Source organism: Meleagris gallopavo, chromosome 2 (genome assembly GCF_000146605.3).
Source record: "Meleagris gallopavo isolate NT-WF06-2002-E0010 breed Aviagen turkey brand Nicholas breeding stock chromosome 2, Turkey_5.1, whole genome shotgun sequence".
Taxonomy (NCBI): domain Eukaryota; kingdom Metazoa; phylum Chordata; class Aves; order Galliformes; family Phasianidae; genus Meleagris; species Meleagris gallopavo.
This window is the reverse complement of record NC_015012.2, coordinates 90,172,699-90,191,141: the sequence shown is the minus strand read 5'-3', so window position 1 is coordinate 90,191,141 and position 18,443 is coordinate 90,172,699. Positions and strand designations below refer to the sequence as shown.

The 18,443-nt window shown below is 37.2% G+C and overlaps 1 protein-coding gene across 1 annotated transcript in view; it reads right to left on the bottom strand.

Moving 5' to 3' along the window:
- The window catches only part of LOC104909954 (protein eyes shut homolog), a 190,944-nt gene that overhangs the window by 50,280 nt on the left and 122,221 nt on the right, over positions 1-18,443 (bottom strand). The window contains exon 5 of the mRNA XM_031552251.1: positions 1,257-1,314. Within this exon, the coding sequence (XP_031408111.1) occupies positions 1,257-1,314 (58 nt within the window). The remainder of the gene's footprint in view (positions 1-1,256; positions 1,315-18,443) is intronic.

Sequence of the window (18,443 nt, the reverse complement as noted above, 5' to 3'; positions counted from 1 at the left end):
AGATTAACATTGATTTTGTGACAAGTCAGTTTTTCTCCTACGTAATTAATGATGTTTGTCTTTACAGTAAATAGCATAGATCATTGAATATTTATACCTTTCTTCCATCCCCAACCCAGAGTCAGAGCATACTAGGAAATATGTCAAAGAAACCACTGTCAAAGCAACAGGTACTGAACAGCACAGGAAAACTAATGAAAAACAACAGCTGTAAGTTGTTCAAGCAAAATAAATCAAACAACTTGTCCAGATAGTGACAAACATTTGAATATCAGCCTTTGATCAGTGCATTTGGTTTGACATTTGCCTCAATTGTTCAATAAGTAGTTGAAGGTCATAATACATTTCTGTTAAGCAGAAATACAACAACTCGACCCACTTATAACTAGTTTAGAGCTTTCAGTGTGTCCCTAGGTCCATCCCTAGGATGGGAGCTATCTGAAATTACATAAGAACAGTCTTATAGACAGAAATAACATTTTGCTTCTGAATTTCAAATCCAGTGTTGCTGCTGGCAGCTCTTTAAATCAAGTAAGAAAGCCCAGTAAAACCAATACTGTTTTCCATAAATAAAAAAAAAAGCTATTTTCTAATACCTGATTCCAACCAAATCTTAAACATACAACCATTATCACCTCAAAACACTACAGAGTGCTATTTTTGCCAACTTCAGACTCAGAAGTAGGGGAAAAGTAAAAAAAAAAAAAGCTCATCCAAAAATACTTCGACCTAAGTAATCTTAGAAGCACACAGACCTTCACAGGATTATTTGATGTCAACTGTTCCCTTTTGAACTTTCACTCATCCCTACTTTAAATTTATAGAGCTTTTCAATATAATAAATCACATTATAAATTAATGTGCTGCCCATATCACATCTAATACAAAGAGGGATTTAAGAGGTGCCAAGCTCAGGCACTTGTGACCAGCTCTACATACTGTTGGCATAAAGACAAGCTGCTGGATACCTAATAGGCAATGATCAAAGAAGAAAACATGATTCTATAATAAGTTTTATCCAATCTAATCCATTATTATCATAAGCAAGAATAAGATAGGTTCAAAATCATACACATGATGTAAGTGATGCTATTCTCCAAACTAAGACACAAAACACAAGGATCAGCTCTGCTGACAGCTGTATAATCAATGAATATACAGATACTATAATTATGAAATATATATCAGAGAGTTTAGCTAAGCAGGTTATTACACCAAGAAAAAGGATAGAGTGCTTACCCTTATCCTGGGCTTACCATAAAACTCCAAAGGAGGGAACTCCAGAAAGAGACCCTTACCCACTGGTAGTCAGCTCTTAAATGGGTCTAGGAGAGTTGGAGCCAGGCTCCACGCCTTCCTGCAACACAGGTGAATTGCCTTCACCTGTGCTCCCATGGCTGACTCATTGCTTGCCTCAGGTGATCAATCAGAGGTTCAGGCCATGATTCAGCAGTTCCCATACACGGCTATCAGAAGGCTGACAGGCATTCCGTAGTGGATAAAGGAAACGTGCTTCCTTTAGCAACTAGAAGCCTAAGAAGAAATCATTATGAGGCCAGGATGGGAGTATGCAGGGGAAAAAATAAAATAAAAATCAAGAAACATAATAATCAAGAAGGAAACCACTAGAAAAACTCTGACAAAGTGAGATCTGATCAACTTTGGTTAATATGCCATTCTTAATTTACATTTGGTTGTTATTAATCTTGTTCTTTTCCACAGTCTAAAAGCCCCCTGACTATCTGGCCATGTGGTGCCTCTGCCTTTTGATATCTCACAGCCATCCCAAACAGCTGTTTGCAGTTCCTGTAAGCACGCGCTTTCTCAACTCCTTGTAGCTCACTGTGTAGCTCAACTTGCTTGTATAGCAGCCTGCTAATAGGCTGACGCTACCTAAATCCCACTGACCATAGTTAATTGCAATACAGTTTAAAATCTACCAAGAGTGGCCCATCCTGTCTTGCAAAAACTTTCTAGAAGCTGAGGCAGAGAGCAGCTGGGCAGCACCAGCCAATTGGCAGGTGCTGTAGAAATGTCATTTGATCAGAACTAGGTATTCCCCACCCCCTCCTGTGGCTGTACTTAAACAATAAGCTACCTTTATTTATTATTCTCCAAATTTACTTGTTTCTTGAGGAATCCCCCCAGTTTTTCTATTTCAGTCTTTCCAAAACATATAAAGCAACATCAAGGTTGTGCTTCTACAGAAATCTGGTGTGTTTTGTTTACTGAAAGTTGTTCCAGCTGTTCTTAACTACAGATTTTGAAAACAATGTTTTAAAACACAGAAAGAACTTGAGGGTAGTGGGTTCATTCTTTTAAGAGTGGTATAGTTTTACTCAAATATCTTGAAAAGGATACTGAAGTAGAACGGAGTACACACTTGTGTCATCTAGAACAGCAGATTTAAAATTCTTTTTTATTTCACATAGCTTGCTAAATTTTATTTGTGGATTTTTCAGTCTTCTGACTTTGATTATAGCCACAAAGGAAAGTAAAAACAAGTTGACGCAACAGCATATGGTTTAAATATGCAGATTAAATTATTATCACTGGCTGTAGCTGATTTCTGTCTCTTAATAGAAATTTCTAGAAACTACTTAAAGGGTTTAGTGTCTGTGTGCAAGTATCTCTTAAATAGCATGAATCTCTTCATCATCTGATTATAAGCTGAAAGAAAATTAATTAATTGAGTCCCATATTGGATTCTTCCATTACTGCAGCAGAAGCTTAATATATTAAAGATCAATTATATTAGAGATCAATTATACTGCTGACACAGACTTGAGACTCAGCTCCCTAGAAGGCAGGTATACAGCTGGAACAGTGTAGAAAGCAAGGGAAAGAATTTTTACTCAGCTTTCACCTGCCACAAACCTGGTGGCAGCTTACTTTCCCAGTTGTAACAGCTCATACACCAAGTAGGCCTGAAGAAGGCATGACAGTATGGGGTTGTCAAAAGACAAATGACTTATTATTACAGAACTGTATGCTAAGGGCTAAAGGTAGGAGAGAAATTCAATACTAAGAGGAAAGAAATTGGAACAGCTTCCTTTTCAGATGTTTTAAAATGTAAGTGGATAGTTGCAGAACTGCTTAAAATGCAAATATAAAAAAAAGTCTGTATCCGGTTAAATGATTGTTTCTGGAAAGTGTATAAAGGAGACAGAAAATACTACTGCTTAGACATTCTGAAAGTTGAAAGGTATTTTGAAAATAAAAATGTTTTGAGAATTGTTCCTGTTCTTATTTTCATTTGCATAATGTGCTTATAATCTTCTGAACGATAATACAGCTCAAGGAAACAAAGCAGAGCTCTCTAACATTCTGCACATTGACAAATCAGGAGATAATGAAGTGCACCAGAGCATCTTGCTGTTTTGGTATTTCATTAAGCACGCATACCGTTAACAAGAATAAAGAATATTTGTTTACTGATAAGTATGGAAAAAGCCAGCATAAGCATTATTCTTGATTAGTTGCAGCCACTGTACTAAATAATAAATGAGGAAGGAGGTCCCAGTTTTATAAGGCAAACAGGATGGGGCTTATTTAGAACACAAACACTCTATGCGTAATGAATAATCTCTTCATTTAAAAATTAAGATAAGAAGCAAACTATAATCTTTATCAAATGTTAATTTTTTTTTTAAAAATTCATTTTTTTCTGAATGACCATTTGTTAGTAAGCAATTACAGAAAAATAAGAAATATACACATACATGCAAACACCCATAGTCCTTGTAGGAGACAATGACTCTATGTTCATGTTTAATTAATTCAGATATATCAAGCTTCCTTCTCTGTACTCCCTTCCCCATGGAAAACACAGATATATTTAGGAGAAAGATGAAAGAAGCTCATTTGACATCCAAACAACTAAAAAGGCAAGCAGGTGTGAATTTGTAGTACTTAACATTCACTTGAATAACTCGTGACTTTGTACAGAACCGAGTTATAAAGACTCTACAGGTAAGGATAAAGCAACACTGCATTAGAAATACGTGATCAAAACTAGAAGTAGAATCAAGAAGCGGGTGAAGTGCCAAGGACAGGAGTAAAGAGAAAATACTGTCGTTAGACCAAGGAATAGTCATGTACAGTGACAAATAACAAAAAGGAGTTATATGGACTAATTGATTTCTCCTCTTTCTCCCCTCAGCACACGATTCAGCTAGAAAACTTCTGTTTCTAGAATTAAAACTGTATGAAAGTCACACAAAAAGTAATGTCTCCTGTTTGTTTCCATGGAAACTACAACAGATATAAAGAGTGCAATAACACTATTTGATAGAGCAAATTCTCAGCTACAAAATATTTTTTTTTCAACAGTCACCACCATTAGCTATGCATTTTCACCAACAATGAACAAGAGCCTGCATGCCATGCTTGTAAGAATTTGCACCAGCAGAGGGGACCTACTGTTTCACAGATGCTGTGCAAGCGCTGTTACTAGGAAAACATCCATTTTTCACTGGCTTGAACAGATGGAAACAAATCTGGACTATGTATAGGATGTGGTAGGATAGTCCAGCCAAGACTAGCAAAGCACTCCATGGTCTCCATGTAATTCACATGTCATCATGGACTGCCATTATGACTCCAGTTCACAATGGTGACAGTGTCTCACCACCAGTAATTATGCGATCCAGAAAACTGTCACCTTCAGCTTCATATTGGTTCAACATATCCTGATAAAGTTGTATATGGTATTCTTCCTGTTCCTTCTTGTGTGAGCATTCATGGGACCCACCTGGCACACTCTGCAGTATTCCAGTGTTGCCACCATTTTTTCCAATGTACCGAAGCCAATATTCAGCTCAGTACACAGTTCTTTAGTTATAATCCATTGATTCACACAGATAAGCTGATCGAGACACTCTTCATTTCATGGTGTAACAACTGTGCATAGCTGTTTGGAACACGGTTTGTCATTCACATTTCTGTCACCACTGCTGAAACACATCACCCTCCACTTCACTGTGCTTACATCCACTGTTTGGATTCCATAAATGTTCAGCAAGTGTAAATGAATGGCAAATGATGCAGTGTTTTATTCATGGAGGAATTTAGTGACACACCTTTGTTTCATACGCACTTTCATTTCAGATGCCATTGTCAGACTGCCCCCTGTTGCCATCTGTCACACAACAACAAGACGTAACACTAAACACTGGAAGAAAGGTTCAGGCTATCGTACCACCAACATCCATCTGATATCATAAGCCTTTAATAAAACGAGGCTGCATTTCTTTTGGAGCAGCCCTGGTCAATAAAATTTGGTAACCCAAGGGCAGTGCAGGTCAGGGTGCACCTGCTTGAGTTACCTCACCAGAAAAGGTATGAGATTTTATTTCAAGGGGATAAGGTCATGATCCAATTGCTGAATTCACTTCTGCATAAACGTATTGTTTTAACGCTACAGAAAAGACAATCGCAGTGCCTTAGAGTAATAAGAATTTCCTCTTGTTGTAGTACAGCAATCCTAGAAGAGGAATAGAGTACCTTTAAGCAATTAAATATAATTGTTGATAATTATTTGTTTAAAAAAAAAATCCTTTAATCCTTTTACTTCAGTTTCACCGATAATTATAGTTAATTATTTATCATCTTCCTAACAGAGGATAACTCCTCTTTTTCCTCCATAATTCTATTTGATTTCAGAGTTTACAGAAGAGTAATGTAGTGGGGCAAGAATATTATTCCTTAACAGCTTTGTCTGAACAATGACTTTGAACTACTCTGAAATAACAGTTATGTCTACCCTACCCAGTTAAATTGCACGAGGGCATGGCCAGCATCCCAGCACTGAAACTTAATTTCTACTAATACTTACGTAGTGTAATCTGGTCTCTGAAATGTTTCCTCCTTGGGTCAACTACTGCACTTTGAAACACTTCTGAGGCACAGCTGAGGAGTAACCATGGCTAGGGAACATTCCCAAGGGCACTTTCTCTGTTATAATCATATAAGCATTACTGAGACTTTTACATTTCTGAAGAATGACATTTTCCCAGAAATTAAATCTACAGTGCATTCTTCCCTCACCTACAGGTTAGAAAGAGAAATATAAGAATACTCTGATGTACCCTTGGTAAATAAAACTTGATTTTATTTAATGTGTGCTCTGCTCATGTCAGTTTTGAAACAGAAGGAAATATTTGGGCTTGAAAATGTAGTGTATCACAATGAAGGAAAAAAAAATCACGCATGTGACAGTAACAGTGAAATCTGTGATATATGAAAAATATGAGAAGATGTAGACAACTGTCTTGAGGGGGAGATAAGTTCACTAAAGGTGGAGCAGGGAAGCCTAAAATATTATGGAAGTCTGGGTTTTCATAGACTAGTTTACACAAGAGTCAGTGCACTTTAACTGGATCAAAACTTTTTTTTGATACCTAACTTAAAACTTTTCATACACTAGTTACGTAGTTTCATAATAAATTTCTGATGTTTTTTAGTTGATAATAAACTTATTATCAGTCAATAGAGTGCCCTGGTGGCCAAAAGTGCCAGGTATATTCTAGAGTTCAATAAGCACAATATAATATATCAGTCAAAACCAATGACTGTCCCACTGTACTAGGATGGCCTCACCTTGAGTACTGTTCTAGCAATAGAACAAGTTACACAGGAAGTGATCACAGTCCTCAAACTGTCAGTGGAAGCTGCTGGACTCAAGACACATTTGGACAGTGCTCTCAGAAATATGGTTTCACTGCTGGCTAGTCCTGTTTGGATCCAGGACTGGGAGTCAATGATCTTTGTGGATCCCTTTCAGTTTGACATATTCTATGATTCTACAGTTCCACAGAATCATATATACTGTGAGAATGTGTATTTAGTGTACTGTTCATGATTAAACTTATTAATGAAATTGACATTTTAAGCATGGAAAAAGCAGCATCTCAATTATTATTCCTTCCTCAAGCATAAAAAAAACAACCCTTAAAACATAACTAAGAAAAGTTTCCATAGCCAGAGGAGACTGAGAATGTTGCTTAGGTAATAGAATCAGGTTAGTTTTGGGAAAATAAAAACACTGTACTCTTTACTGTGTGTTTTCATCCTCCCATGTGTACACATGCAGATTTCACTTTATTGTTCTGTATAGCACTGAGACTTCTCCATGAAAAGACATTTCAGAATTGGACTTTTTCTGTGCTCATTTGGTGACAGTCATCCCAGAAGGCTAGCTAACCAGCAAGTGTGTTTTTCTATTCTGTATGAAATACACAGTTGTTTCTCATATGAAAGGAAAAAAAAATAATATATTGAAACTGTGAAGTTCTTACTCTATATATGTACTTCAGGACTAAGAAAATTTCTCAGCTGATTGTTTGAAGTACTACATATTGTTAGTGCCTTGAAACGTAAAAATCAGAAATCATATGTAACATGAATCTTATGAGGCTGCCAACAATTGTGAAGATTGTAAACTGATTTACAAAGAGCATAAACTGCAGATACTTGTTTCAAAGGACATTTTATACATACAACAGCAACAACATGCATAAAACAAGGGATGTACAAAGTATTGATAAGTACCAATTATAGTTTTTCATTTTAGGAATGTCTCATACATTTGTGCTGTAGTTAAGGTAGAGTAATACTTGCACACATAAGCCATAGGAAACCAGAACAGTTGAAAATATTTACAGTCCCCCATCAAGAATCTTTTTTTTCCCCCCATTATAACTCAGTGGCTGCTTTTCAGTGAAATTGGAAAAGCAAGGTTTTTGAATGCTGTTCAGCACCTGATATATCAAGAAGCACACATATCAAGAAACAAAATGTCTTTGTCCTTCATACTCAGGAAGAAAAAGAACTGGAAATACATACTTCCTAGGTTTCTATTTCATAACACTAATTGAACTGCATTGACACAGATGTTACACTGATGTATAACCCAGGCTTTCCACATGCTGAAGCTACCTAAAGCATATGGTCATTCTCTTTTCAAAGAAAATGCAAATTCTTTAGTATCTGCCAGTGTAGTGCTAACAACTAGCTGATTCCTTCAAGCTTCAATTCAGTTTCATAGCAAGGCTCTGTCAATTGGCAGACTTTTAGCAACAAGTGCCTAAATCTACTGTCCTTGCTCTGATACCTCATAGCGCTTGGGACATTTATTTGAAGTATGGATGCTGAATTTTATTTACATTTGCTTTATGTATAAAGGTGTGACAGAATGAGATATACTGTTATGGTCCAGTAAGAGTTAAACAATTTCAATCACTTGGCATGTTTTTTTTTGGCACTTTTAAATGGACCACTGATTTTCTAGTGGGTACAAAACCAGACAAACATATGGAGAACATTTATAGGCAATCAGCACACTTACACATAATTTGAGTGTCCTGGCTGACTAATGAGATTTCCAAGCTGCTGTCCATACTGACATCACAAACTGCTGTTTCAGAAGGCCTACCCTTTATGAACCTGTTGCCCCAAGTAACTCTAAAACAACAAAATATTTGTATGTTTCTTAGAATCCATAAAGTTTATCCTTATTGGCATTTTAGTTTATACAATGACTATTCTTTTCAGATTAATTTCTCAATTGCTCTCATTTACTCTGCTTTGCATCAGATAATACAACCAGATTACTTCAGGAAGAAAATGAACTATAATTCAAGAGCACACTTGGTGCTCTCCAACTAATATTAAATATTTGGTCCACAGAATTGCACTCAGTACACTGCAACTAGTCCAAAATTATAAGCTTTTGCTCCAATACATGTATATTGTTCGGAGCGAGTTTTGATGTTTTACTCTTCATTTATTTCTCTGCACTCCTTAGTAGTGTAGTAACAGCCTTACCTCAAGTGTGCTATGAAATGCTAGTGAAAAAAATATATATTTTTTCCTTTCTTTGATCCCCTTTCTGAAGTCTTCACGCTGATTAACACCTACTGTATTGTTGTGATTTCACACTGACAGCCAGCTAAGTTCCAACATGCTGCTCTCATTGTTTTGCCTCAAAATAACAGGAAGAAGAAAATACAGTGGAAAAAAAGGCTCATGGGCTGAGATAAGGACAGGGAGATCACACATCAGTTGCTGTTGCAGGAGAAACAGACTTAGTATAAAGGATATTAATGTAATTTATTGTTTATTATCCACCTGCTGCACTATGGGCTCCTTCATGGCTGCACACAGAGATCTGCTTCACATAGTGTCCACTAGCTGCATGGGAACAGCCTTCCCCACCATAGGCCTCTTCTGGGCTGCAAGAAACTTCCACTCTAAGCTTGGATGAGCTCCTCCCCTCCTTCTTGCATTCACCTTGGCAGCTGCAGAGCTGCTTCCTTCCCATTTTCTCATCCTCGCTCCCCGCTGCTATTGTGCAATATTTCCCCCTTTCTAAAATCTGTTCTCCCAGAACACAATCAGAGTCACTCACGGCTAGGATCTGGCAGGGACATTTCCCTTTAGGAGAAGCTGGGGCACCTGCTGGGCTCTGCTCAGAGGCCACTCCTCCAGCCCTTCTGCTACCAAAACCTTGCCACATAAACTCAATACATGTAGTTAAATGAAAACATTCCTTCTTCACATGACAACTCCACAGTGACTACTACTTCCTGCACACTACCTGTATAATTAAGTTTAGGAAGACCCATTTAAAGATTTTTTTTTTTTAAAGAAAATCATGGAAAAGTTATTTAGAATCATCCACAATGATATAGTGGTAACATACCATTAAAAATTAAGTTTAGGCCAGAAGAACCTGAACTTATTATCTCACTATACTCATTTACATGCATGTGAAGTGGTTTTTAAATAAATTACCCCTGCATTTTCATATGGGGATATTTCAGTGTCACATTTTGTCATCATGATTTTCTCTACCTAAGTGATTTGTACAGGTGTAAACCTCCATTTGATCAAGTCTTATTGTATAATACCTCTGCAAATCAAGGGCATGGTTTTTGTTTCTTTTAACCTTTTCATTATTCTCATAAGTTTATATCAGTAATGAACAGTATGTATTAAACTGTAGGCAGGTGTCTCAGATACAGGAATTATGCTAAACACAGAGTTTTAGAACAGGAGGGGTCGGAGGGGCCCTCTGGAGAATTTTTTAGTTCAGCACCTCAGCTCACAGCAGGGTCACCTGGAGCAGCCTGCTCAGGAGTTTGTCCAGTTTGAGTTTTGACCATCTCCAAGCATCATGGTTTTGGCTGGGTTAATTTTCTTCCCAGAGACCTGAGTAATACTATATTTTGGATTTCTAAATGACAATAATGGTAATAAAACACTCATGTTTTTACTTGCAGAGCATTGCTTATATAGTCAAAGACTTCTCAGCTTCTTACATTGTTCTGCCAATGAAAAGCTAGGGGTGCTCTAGAATCTGGGGATACAAAAAGAACATCTGACTCAAATTGGTACTTTGCTCAACAATAAAAGCTGAAGTAAATAAGGAGGAAGTGGGAGAACATTTGGAATGATGGTGTTTGTCTTCACAAGAAGCCATTGTGTGTTGTGCCCTTCTTTCCTGGAAGTGGCTGAACATCTGCCTGCCAATGAGAAGCAGTAAATGAACTTCCTTTCTTTTTTTCCTGCTCTGCTGGTGTACAGCTTTTGTTTTTCCCAGTTAATAGTCTTTCTCTCAACCTATGAGTTCCTGCACAAGTTACCTTTCCAATTCTCTCCCCTACTCCACCTGGGGGAGTGAGTAGCTGCATGGTGCTTAGCTGCCTACAGGGGTTAAACCACAACACCAAGGACGAATACTTCAGGGCAGCATGTTCCAGTGTTCAATCACCTTTACTGTAAAGGTATTTGTATGAACCTGTAACTTTTTTTTTCCCCCCCCATTTCTTCTCTATTCTGCATACTTTGGTTTATGAGCACTTTTGACAGCCAGTCTGCTGATTTCTCAGAAAATATGTGATATTTTACTCCATAATGCTGTCCACTTTGGAATTCCTTATTTTAGCATATAAAATTAGTTGGGTCCTTGGCAGCCCTGATCTTTTGCTCATGAGATCTCTCTTATCTACATAACTCTCCAAGGTTGGCTTTACCCAATTGGTCACTTCCTCTCTTGATTGGTTGACCAGCCTGTTGGCAAAGATACTTTTGCCTTATTTGGTCAAGTGAATCTCATTTCTTCCTAGCCTCAGTCCTGAAAAAGGATCTTACCACACAATTCATACACATATCCTCAAGCTCGTTCTCTCACTGGCAGTATCAGGGAGAAAACCATTTGGGCCCCACGCCCTTTATCATATATCTGGAGCCTCACAGTCAGTTTATCTATGTGGAAGAGCAGAAAGATGTGATAGTGCCAGAAATGTATGAGCCAGGTAGCCTCAGCCCAAGCCCTCCAACAAGCAGCAGCCCACCCTAAACAGCAGCTCACACTGGCAGACGTGCCCATCCTCAGCAGCAGGCTGTCATCCACTGCTGTCACTTGCTGCTTCTCCATATAACTGCTGAGTGGCTCAAGCTCAGCAAACTCGGAGTCGGTATTGGCAGGTTTTCCAGCCCCTCATCTGTTGCTAAGGCACCAAACCTGTTTTGCATAGTAACTAAATGCAAAACGCAGAAAAATTTATACAGTCTCTCAAAGTACCATTGCTACTTGATTTTACCTCCTGGAGAGGTCACAAACTCGCAGACTATATATACACACACATATCTTACGTTAGAGAAAGTCTAATACTTTTTAAGAGAATTCTAATCCCTCAATAAAGAGTATAGTAAGTAAGTGGTATTTCCTCAGGTAGAATAACAATCACCTAAAAAAAATCAAAGAAAATACCGATAGAATGCAAAGAACATGTTTCATCTTATATGTCAGTAATTCATATTCTCTAAACACACTATATTTCCATTAAGCATGTATGTATGAATGAGTTAAAATGGTAGTATCTTCATTTTAGACTACATTCTATATATTATGAAAATGGTAATTAAAAAAAAGTATATTTTCAAATCTTACCATCATATCAAGCAGGCTTATCATTTGACTTGAAGAGAGAACCAGCAGCAGACATTAAGTAAGTTTTCTAGAGTTTAAGTTATCGCTGACAGAGTGGAGAAATCTGAGTTATTCCTATGGGACTTCTTTTTGTATTGGTGAAATCTCATTTTGGCAGGATGTTACTCAGCAGATGATGACAAGAAGCGTTATGAGCTGAAGCATGCAGTATTCTATATGAAGTACTAGTGAAAGGATTATTTTAAATCTACTTTTTTGCATTAAAAAGGACCATAGACATTTAAGTAGGGTTACTTATCTCAAAAGCAGCAGGTTCATTATATGCAGATATTTTAAGTAACATGTAACAGTGCAACACTCTAAAGTAATGGAAAGCACAGCAATAATAGCAAGGTAACAGCTAAGTCCTAGGGTGCAGCAAGTGAGGAGAAGCCCAAATGCAGCAGCCAGAGATACAGAAACAAAGGAAAAGAGCTACTCAACCTTGAAAGGAGTCATACAGACAGGGATCTCCAGCAAGATGCCCTCACCTCCACTGTCAACCCTTAAATGAGGTTTGGGAAGGGGAGGATACTGGCTCCATCCCCTCTAGTCACTCAGGTGCATGCAATGGCCCTGCCTTCCCACCAGGTGCTCAATCACTGGTTCAAGCTGTGATTTAGCATTTCTTCTACAAACTGGTAAAATTTCAAGTCAAGTTATGGACTGAAAATGAAAGAATCTAAGAATAAAACATTTTCAAATATTTCTTACTCTGAAAGTAATGTATCCTATTTCATTATGATGGCCCACAATGTCAGAGGCAGATGTTGGTGGTATGGCAGTAAAGGCTGAATCCTCCTGCCAACATTCCGCAGCATTTTGTTGCTGTGTGACAGATGGCAGCAGAGGGGCAGTCTGACAAAATGGCATCGGAAGTGGAAACACATGGAACTGAATTATTCCATGAGGAAAATATGACACCCATTAACATTCATTGTTTGCTGAGCGTGTGATCACAGAGAGGTGATGGGTGATGTGATTCAGCAGTGGCAACAGTGTGTCATCTCTAATGGTGCAGGTTTTTACAGTCGTTTCCTGCAGGCTCTTGTTCATGGCTACTGAAAATGCATAGCCAGTGGTGTTGAAAAACAGCGTTTGTGGCTGAGAACTTGCTCTATTAAATAGCTTTATTGTTCTCTTTGTATCTGTTGTGGTTTCTATGGAAATCAATAGGAGATATTACTTTCAGAGTGATCTACAAAGTTTTGAAGCACAAAGACACAATTTGAACTCTCTGAAAAAGAAAATCAAGCAGGATGACTTATTAAAAAGAAGAAATATGCTTTGTGTGTGTGTGTGTGAGGAAATTAAGGAAAGCTGCTGGACTCCTGAGATCAGTTTGCGGCTTCAGGTCTTCAACCAGCTACTGACCACAGTGGATTTGTGAATCATATTGTCATAAGATTGAGAAGAAATTTAAAAAACACAGCATTTTACACCGAAGTTTTTAGACTGGCTGATTGGTGCTAATTCTCACTTTTAGTATCCTGCTTCTGTACCATGAAAACAGTATTTTGTGCACAACATATTACTTTTCACATAAGATACCATTTATCGATGCGAGGACAACAGCAAGCGTAGAAAGTTAAATGCATTTTTTACAACCTTATGTCTCTCAAAATGTGGTAGGTGCACTTCATTCTGACTTTCAGAGAAATTCTATCTAGTGTTGATGCTGTACTGAATCAACATTAGGCATTTATGTGATATATGAAGTCACTGCATCAGTATAAACTAAGATAAAAAAATTATTCTGTATGTTAATAGAGAACTCTACAATAGCTTTTTTTGTATAGTTTTTTAACAGCTCAAGAAGGTGATGCAGATGCCTACTGATCTAAGAAATGAAACCTCTCTCAGTGTAACTTACACCTCTTGCTCCTTGTTTCCTCAGTTCCTTGTGAAGGGAAAGCCTCCACCATTCTTGAAACACCCTTTAAGATACTTAGAGCATCTCAGCATATTTCGGGTTTGCACGCTACTTGACAGAGCAAATAGAGAATATACAACCAGACTATATATTTAATATAATTTAGCTTAAAAAGTTGTCTCTGACAAAGCATAGGTAAGATACAGAAATTAAAACAGCTGGCCCCTATACAAATAATCCAGTAGCAAATACATACATAGGACCTGCTAAATTTTTAAGGGTCTTCCTCAGCAGCCTCCTTTCCTGTGTCATGAGAAGAAGTAAAGGGACGAATTATAATGCATGAAATAAAAAAATACTATATGATATGTGCCAATTAAAAATATTTGAAGGGGCACTGTGTTTATTTGCCAAAATATAAAATTTGTCAGGAAGAACTTACTGTGGACTTGCTGTGAATGTATGGAGTAAATTAATATTCCTAGACTGGCTGACAATTTACTTTGCTACAACATCCATAGCAAAATAAATGTACTGACATATATGTTACCCTATATATGTTATCTTTCTTACTCTTAAAAATTCAATGGTATATAAATTAGGAAAACTGTATACATTTAAATGTAGATGCTGTGTAATAAGATGTAAAGCTGAATGAATTGTGCTATATTTTCACGAGGCTTTAAATGACTGTATCTATATAGAATCATAGGATGGCATGGGTTGAAAAGGATCACAATGATCATCTAGTTTCAACTCCCTGCTATGTGCAGGGTCGCCAACCACCAGACCAGGCTGCCCAGAGCCACATCCAGCCTGGCCTTGAATGACTCCATGGGGCATCCACATCCTCCTTGGGCAACCTGTTCCAGTGCTTCACCACCCACTGAGTGAAAAACTTCCTCCTAATATCCAACATAAACCTCCCCTGTCTTAGTTTAACATCATTTCCCCTTGTCCTATCACTATCCACCCTCATAAACAGCTGTTCTCCCTCCTGTTTATATGCTCCCTTCAAGTATTGTAAGGCCACAATGAGATCTCCCTGGAGCCTTCTCTTCTCCAAGCCAGTCAACACTATCAGTCTTGAAAAATAGCAACAAATGTCTCAAAATGGCACTGATGATCCAACATCCATGCTACCTTGGCTCTGAGAGTTTTACATTAGAATTGTAAAACCATGGACTGAAACTCAGTAATTGGAGCCTATTATATGCTTATGTGGAGAACTGCTCTTTCAGTTTCACACAAAATAAATTCTGTTTACATAATACAAATCTTCTCCACAATCAAATTACACGTGGGAAGTCAGTACAGTTAGGAGATTTGCTTCAGCAGCGTTCTTGTACTGCAAAGTAAAATGCTAACCTAAACATGATTTACAATAAAAAGGCATTTTAAAGACTTTTTTCTAATTCATTTTTAATTCTTACTGTAAGATAGAAACAATTGTAGGATAGAAATTATAGATGATTGTAAGATAGAAAGAAGTAGAAATCATTTGTTTTACAGAAAAAATAATTTATAATCTGTGGCATTGAAGAAAAAGACTGATACAGGAAACATTTGTTTATGGAGCAATTTGGTGTAAGAGAACTGAGTTGGTCTTTAATTTGTTAAGGCTGAATCCACCACTGATAACTGAAATTCAGAACTGTAAGCAAGAACTTTTCCCAGTGAGGCAAAAAAGTTGGATTTGCATTTGTACTAAATTAGTGAGCTACAGCAGAGAACTATTAAAAAGTTTGCCGTGTTAAACAAGCCATTTTAGAAGTCTATTAAACCAATTTTAGCACTTTTATTTCCGGAATCTCTCTTGTGATCAGACCTTTGCAGGAAGCAACATTATGTCTAGCCTGAGATGTTTCAAATTTTATGTCTAGTTAAAGCAATTTCTATGCTAACAGTTGAGATTGTGTGATTTAGTGATTAGCATGCACGTGGAAAGCATTACTTATGAGAAATATTCTGTAATAATTTATTTTCATATGATAAAAAGCCCACTACTTCATGTTGAAAAATCCACATGCTAGGCCCCTAGACTGTGTAAAATTTTTAACATTAAAACTAACCTCTTATCAAACTCTTTAGTTATCCTATGCCCTTAGACCTCCTTGCAAATGTAACACTTATTATGGCCTGTATGTGATGCATGACCAATTTCAGATTTTTTTTTATTAGTGCACAGATTCTTTTGAACCTGTGAAAATAAATTTCCAGCTGGTGGCATAGCTTTTTATAACAAAAGAGAGACAGCAATAAGTAGATAGTCTGAGTAAGACTGTAACAATATATACCAATGACAAAATCTAACCTACTTGGCAGTCAACACTGAATGCCACAAGGTCTTTCTACTCTATATGTATTAATCTGCAAGTCTGCACAGAGAGGCAGAGCAAATTCTGAATATCTGGGTTCTCCAAAGCATCTTTCTTTATGTTATTGAACTTTTCACTGTTGAAGCAGGTGAAATGTATAAGCATTTTTATTTATTTATTTATTAAGAACAATATATTAGGAGATGAGAATCTGATAAAAATGTCAGTTTTTTATATGATCTGGTCATGCTTTTTTTCTGTAGGTTCCCCTTTTTATATATAATTGCTGTGCAGTAAAACAGCATCTTTATTAAGAAGAAAGGCAGAGGCAGCCAACACAAGGAAAGTTTTCTATATTCTGAGCAAGTACATGGCATACACTGTATAATAATTGTGTATGCAAACAGAACATTTTCAGCATGGAGAAAAGATAATCATACAGTATAACGATTAGGAAGTGGCAGTAAACAGCAATACAGCAAATTCTGCACATGACAACAGCTTAGTAAGGACTGGATAAATTAGATGAATCAGCAACAAAATAATAGAATTCAATGAATTAGATAGAATTCAATGATTAAAATTATTTAAGCTCAACCAAAATATTAAGAAAATATGCTTTTGCCTTCTGTGAAACTGTTTTCACTAGTGAGTTTAGAACCACGTAACAAAGTTGAGAAAGATCTTCCTTAGAACCTCTACTGTTCGCTAAGGCCTTTTAACCAATGCAATGACTAACTGTCATTTCTGAAGAAAACAAACCCGATAGCATTCTCTAGTAATTACAGTTCGTCCACGTATACATGCTACTCTAGATATGTACTCACCCTTAAAAGGGTTTCATGTCAAGTGCTATGTGCAACACTGTCTGTTAGTGCACATTCCTGTATACCTTGAAAACCACTTAATCAAGGTAAAAGTATGCCAAAAGCTTGGTTTTCACTTGCAGTTTGTCACACCCCGAAATCCTTCTCTTTAGAACTGCTCTCAAGGCATTCTTTGCCCAGCCTATATCTGTGCTTGGGATTGCCCGGACTCAGATGCAGGACCTTGCATTTGGCCTTGTTGAACTCCATGGGGTTGGCATGGGTCCACCTCTCAAGCCTGTCCAGGTCCCTCTGGATAGCATCCCCTCCCTCTAGTGTGTCAACTGCACCACTCAGCTTGGTGTTGTTTGCAGCTTGCTGAGGATGCACTCCATCCCACTGTCCATGTTGCCGACTAAGATATTATGACAGTCCCAGAACTAAACTCTAAGGAATGCCATTCACCACTGATCTCTACTTGGACACTGAGCTGTTGACTGCAACTCTCTGAGTGTGACCATCCAGCCAACTCCTTACTTAAGGCTTGGTATCTGAGAAATAATATAAGTTCTTGTTTCATTGTTTCACATGGAGTCAATGGGAGCATTCCCAGAATTGGCCACTTGTAAATAGGAATATGACAGCCCAGTCCTATGCATGCATTTTCCCTCAAATATATAGTTCAAAGTAATTATGTTTATACAAAATAAAATACATGTATTAAGAAAATTATATTGCTTTTTTACATTCTATTTTATTCTGTTGAATCAATAGCACTAAACTGTTTTAATTTGGTCTGCAAACAACTCAATTTACCTTGATGATCTAAACCAGTCTGTTGGAACTTGAAAAATATCTGTATGATCATTTTGATAACTTTCATCTTATTATCACCTCAGTTCTTTGCTTTATAAATAATTTTTTATTGTAAAAGTTTCCATCTTCGGCTAACCCTGTAGTGAAAATGGACAACACTATATCAAAAGCCTTGATATGATTTCTGAAAGTCATTCAAAAGAACTAATCAAAGGGCCATCTGAGAAGTAGCCTAAGGGCACTAGGTACGGATAAGTCTAACTGGCTTCTTACGTTTCAGAAACAGAAAATTCAGTTGCTTTCAGGTGTCAAAATAGCAAACTCCCTGCTGACCATAGTACAGTAATTGGCAGAGCTGGCAGTGTAGGATCTATGAGTTATATTGCCAGGGAAGAATTACTGGAAGACTTGATTTTGTTTGATATTTGATTATCAGTTTATTATAAGAGCACCCAGTAGTGCCTCAAAAATTAAGGGTGAGCTGCCTTTTATATTTTGAAATTCTTGCATAAGAGTTGATAATGTAAGCAAATTTGCTTAGAGTAGAAACTAGGTATCTTTGTATAAGACTTTTTCTTTTACAGAAAGAGAAAACAGACTGAATTAATTTTTATTTAGATATATATATATATACT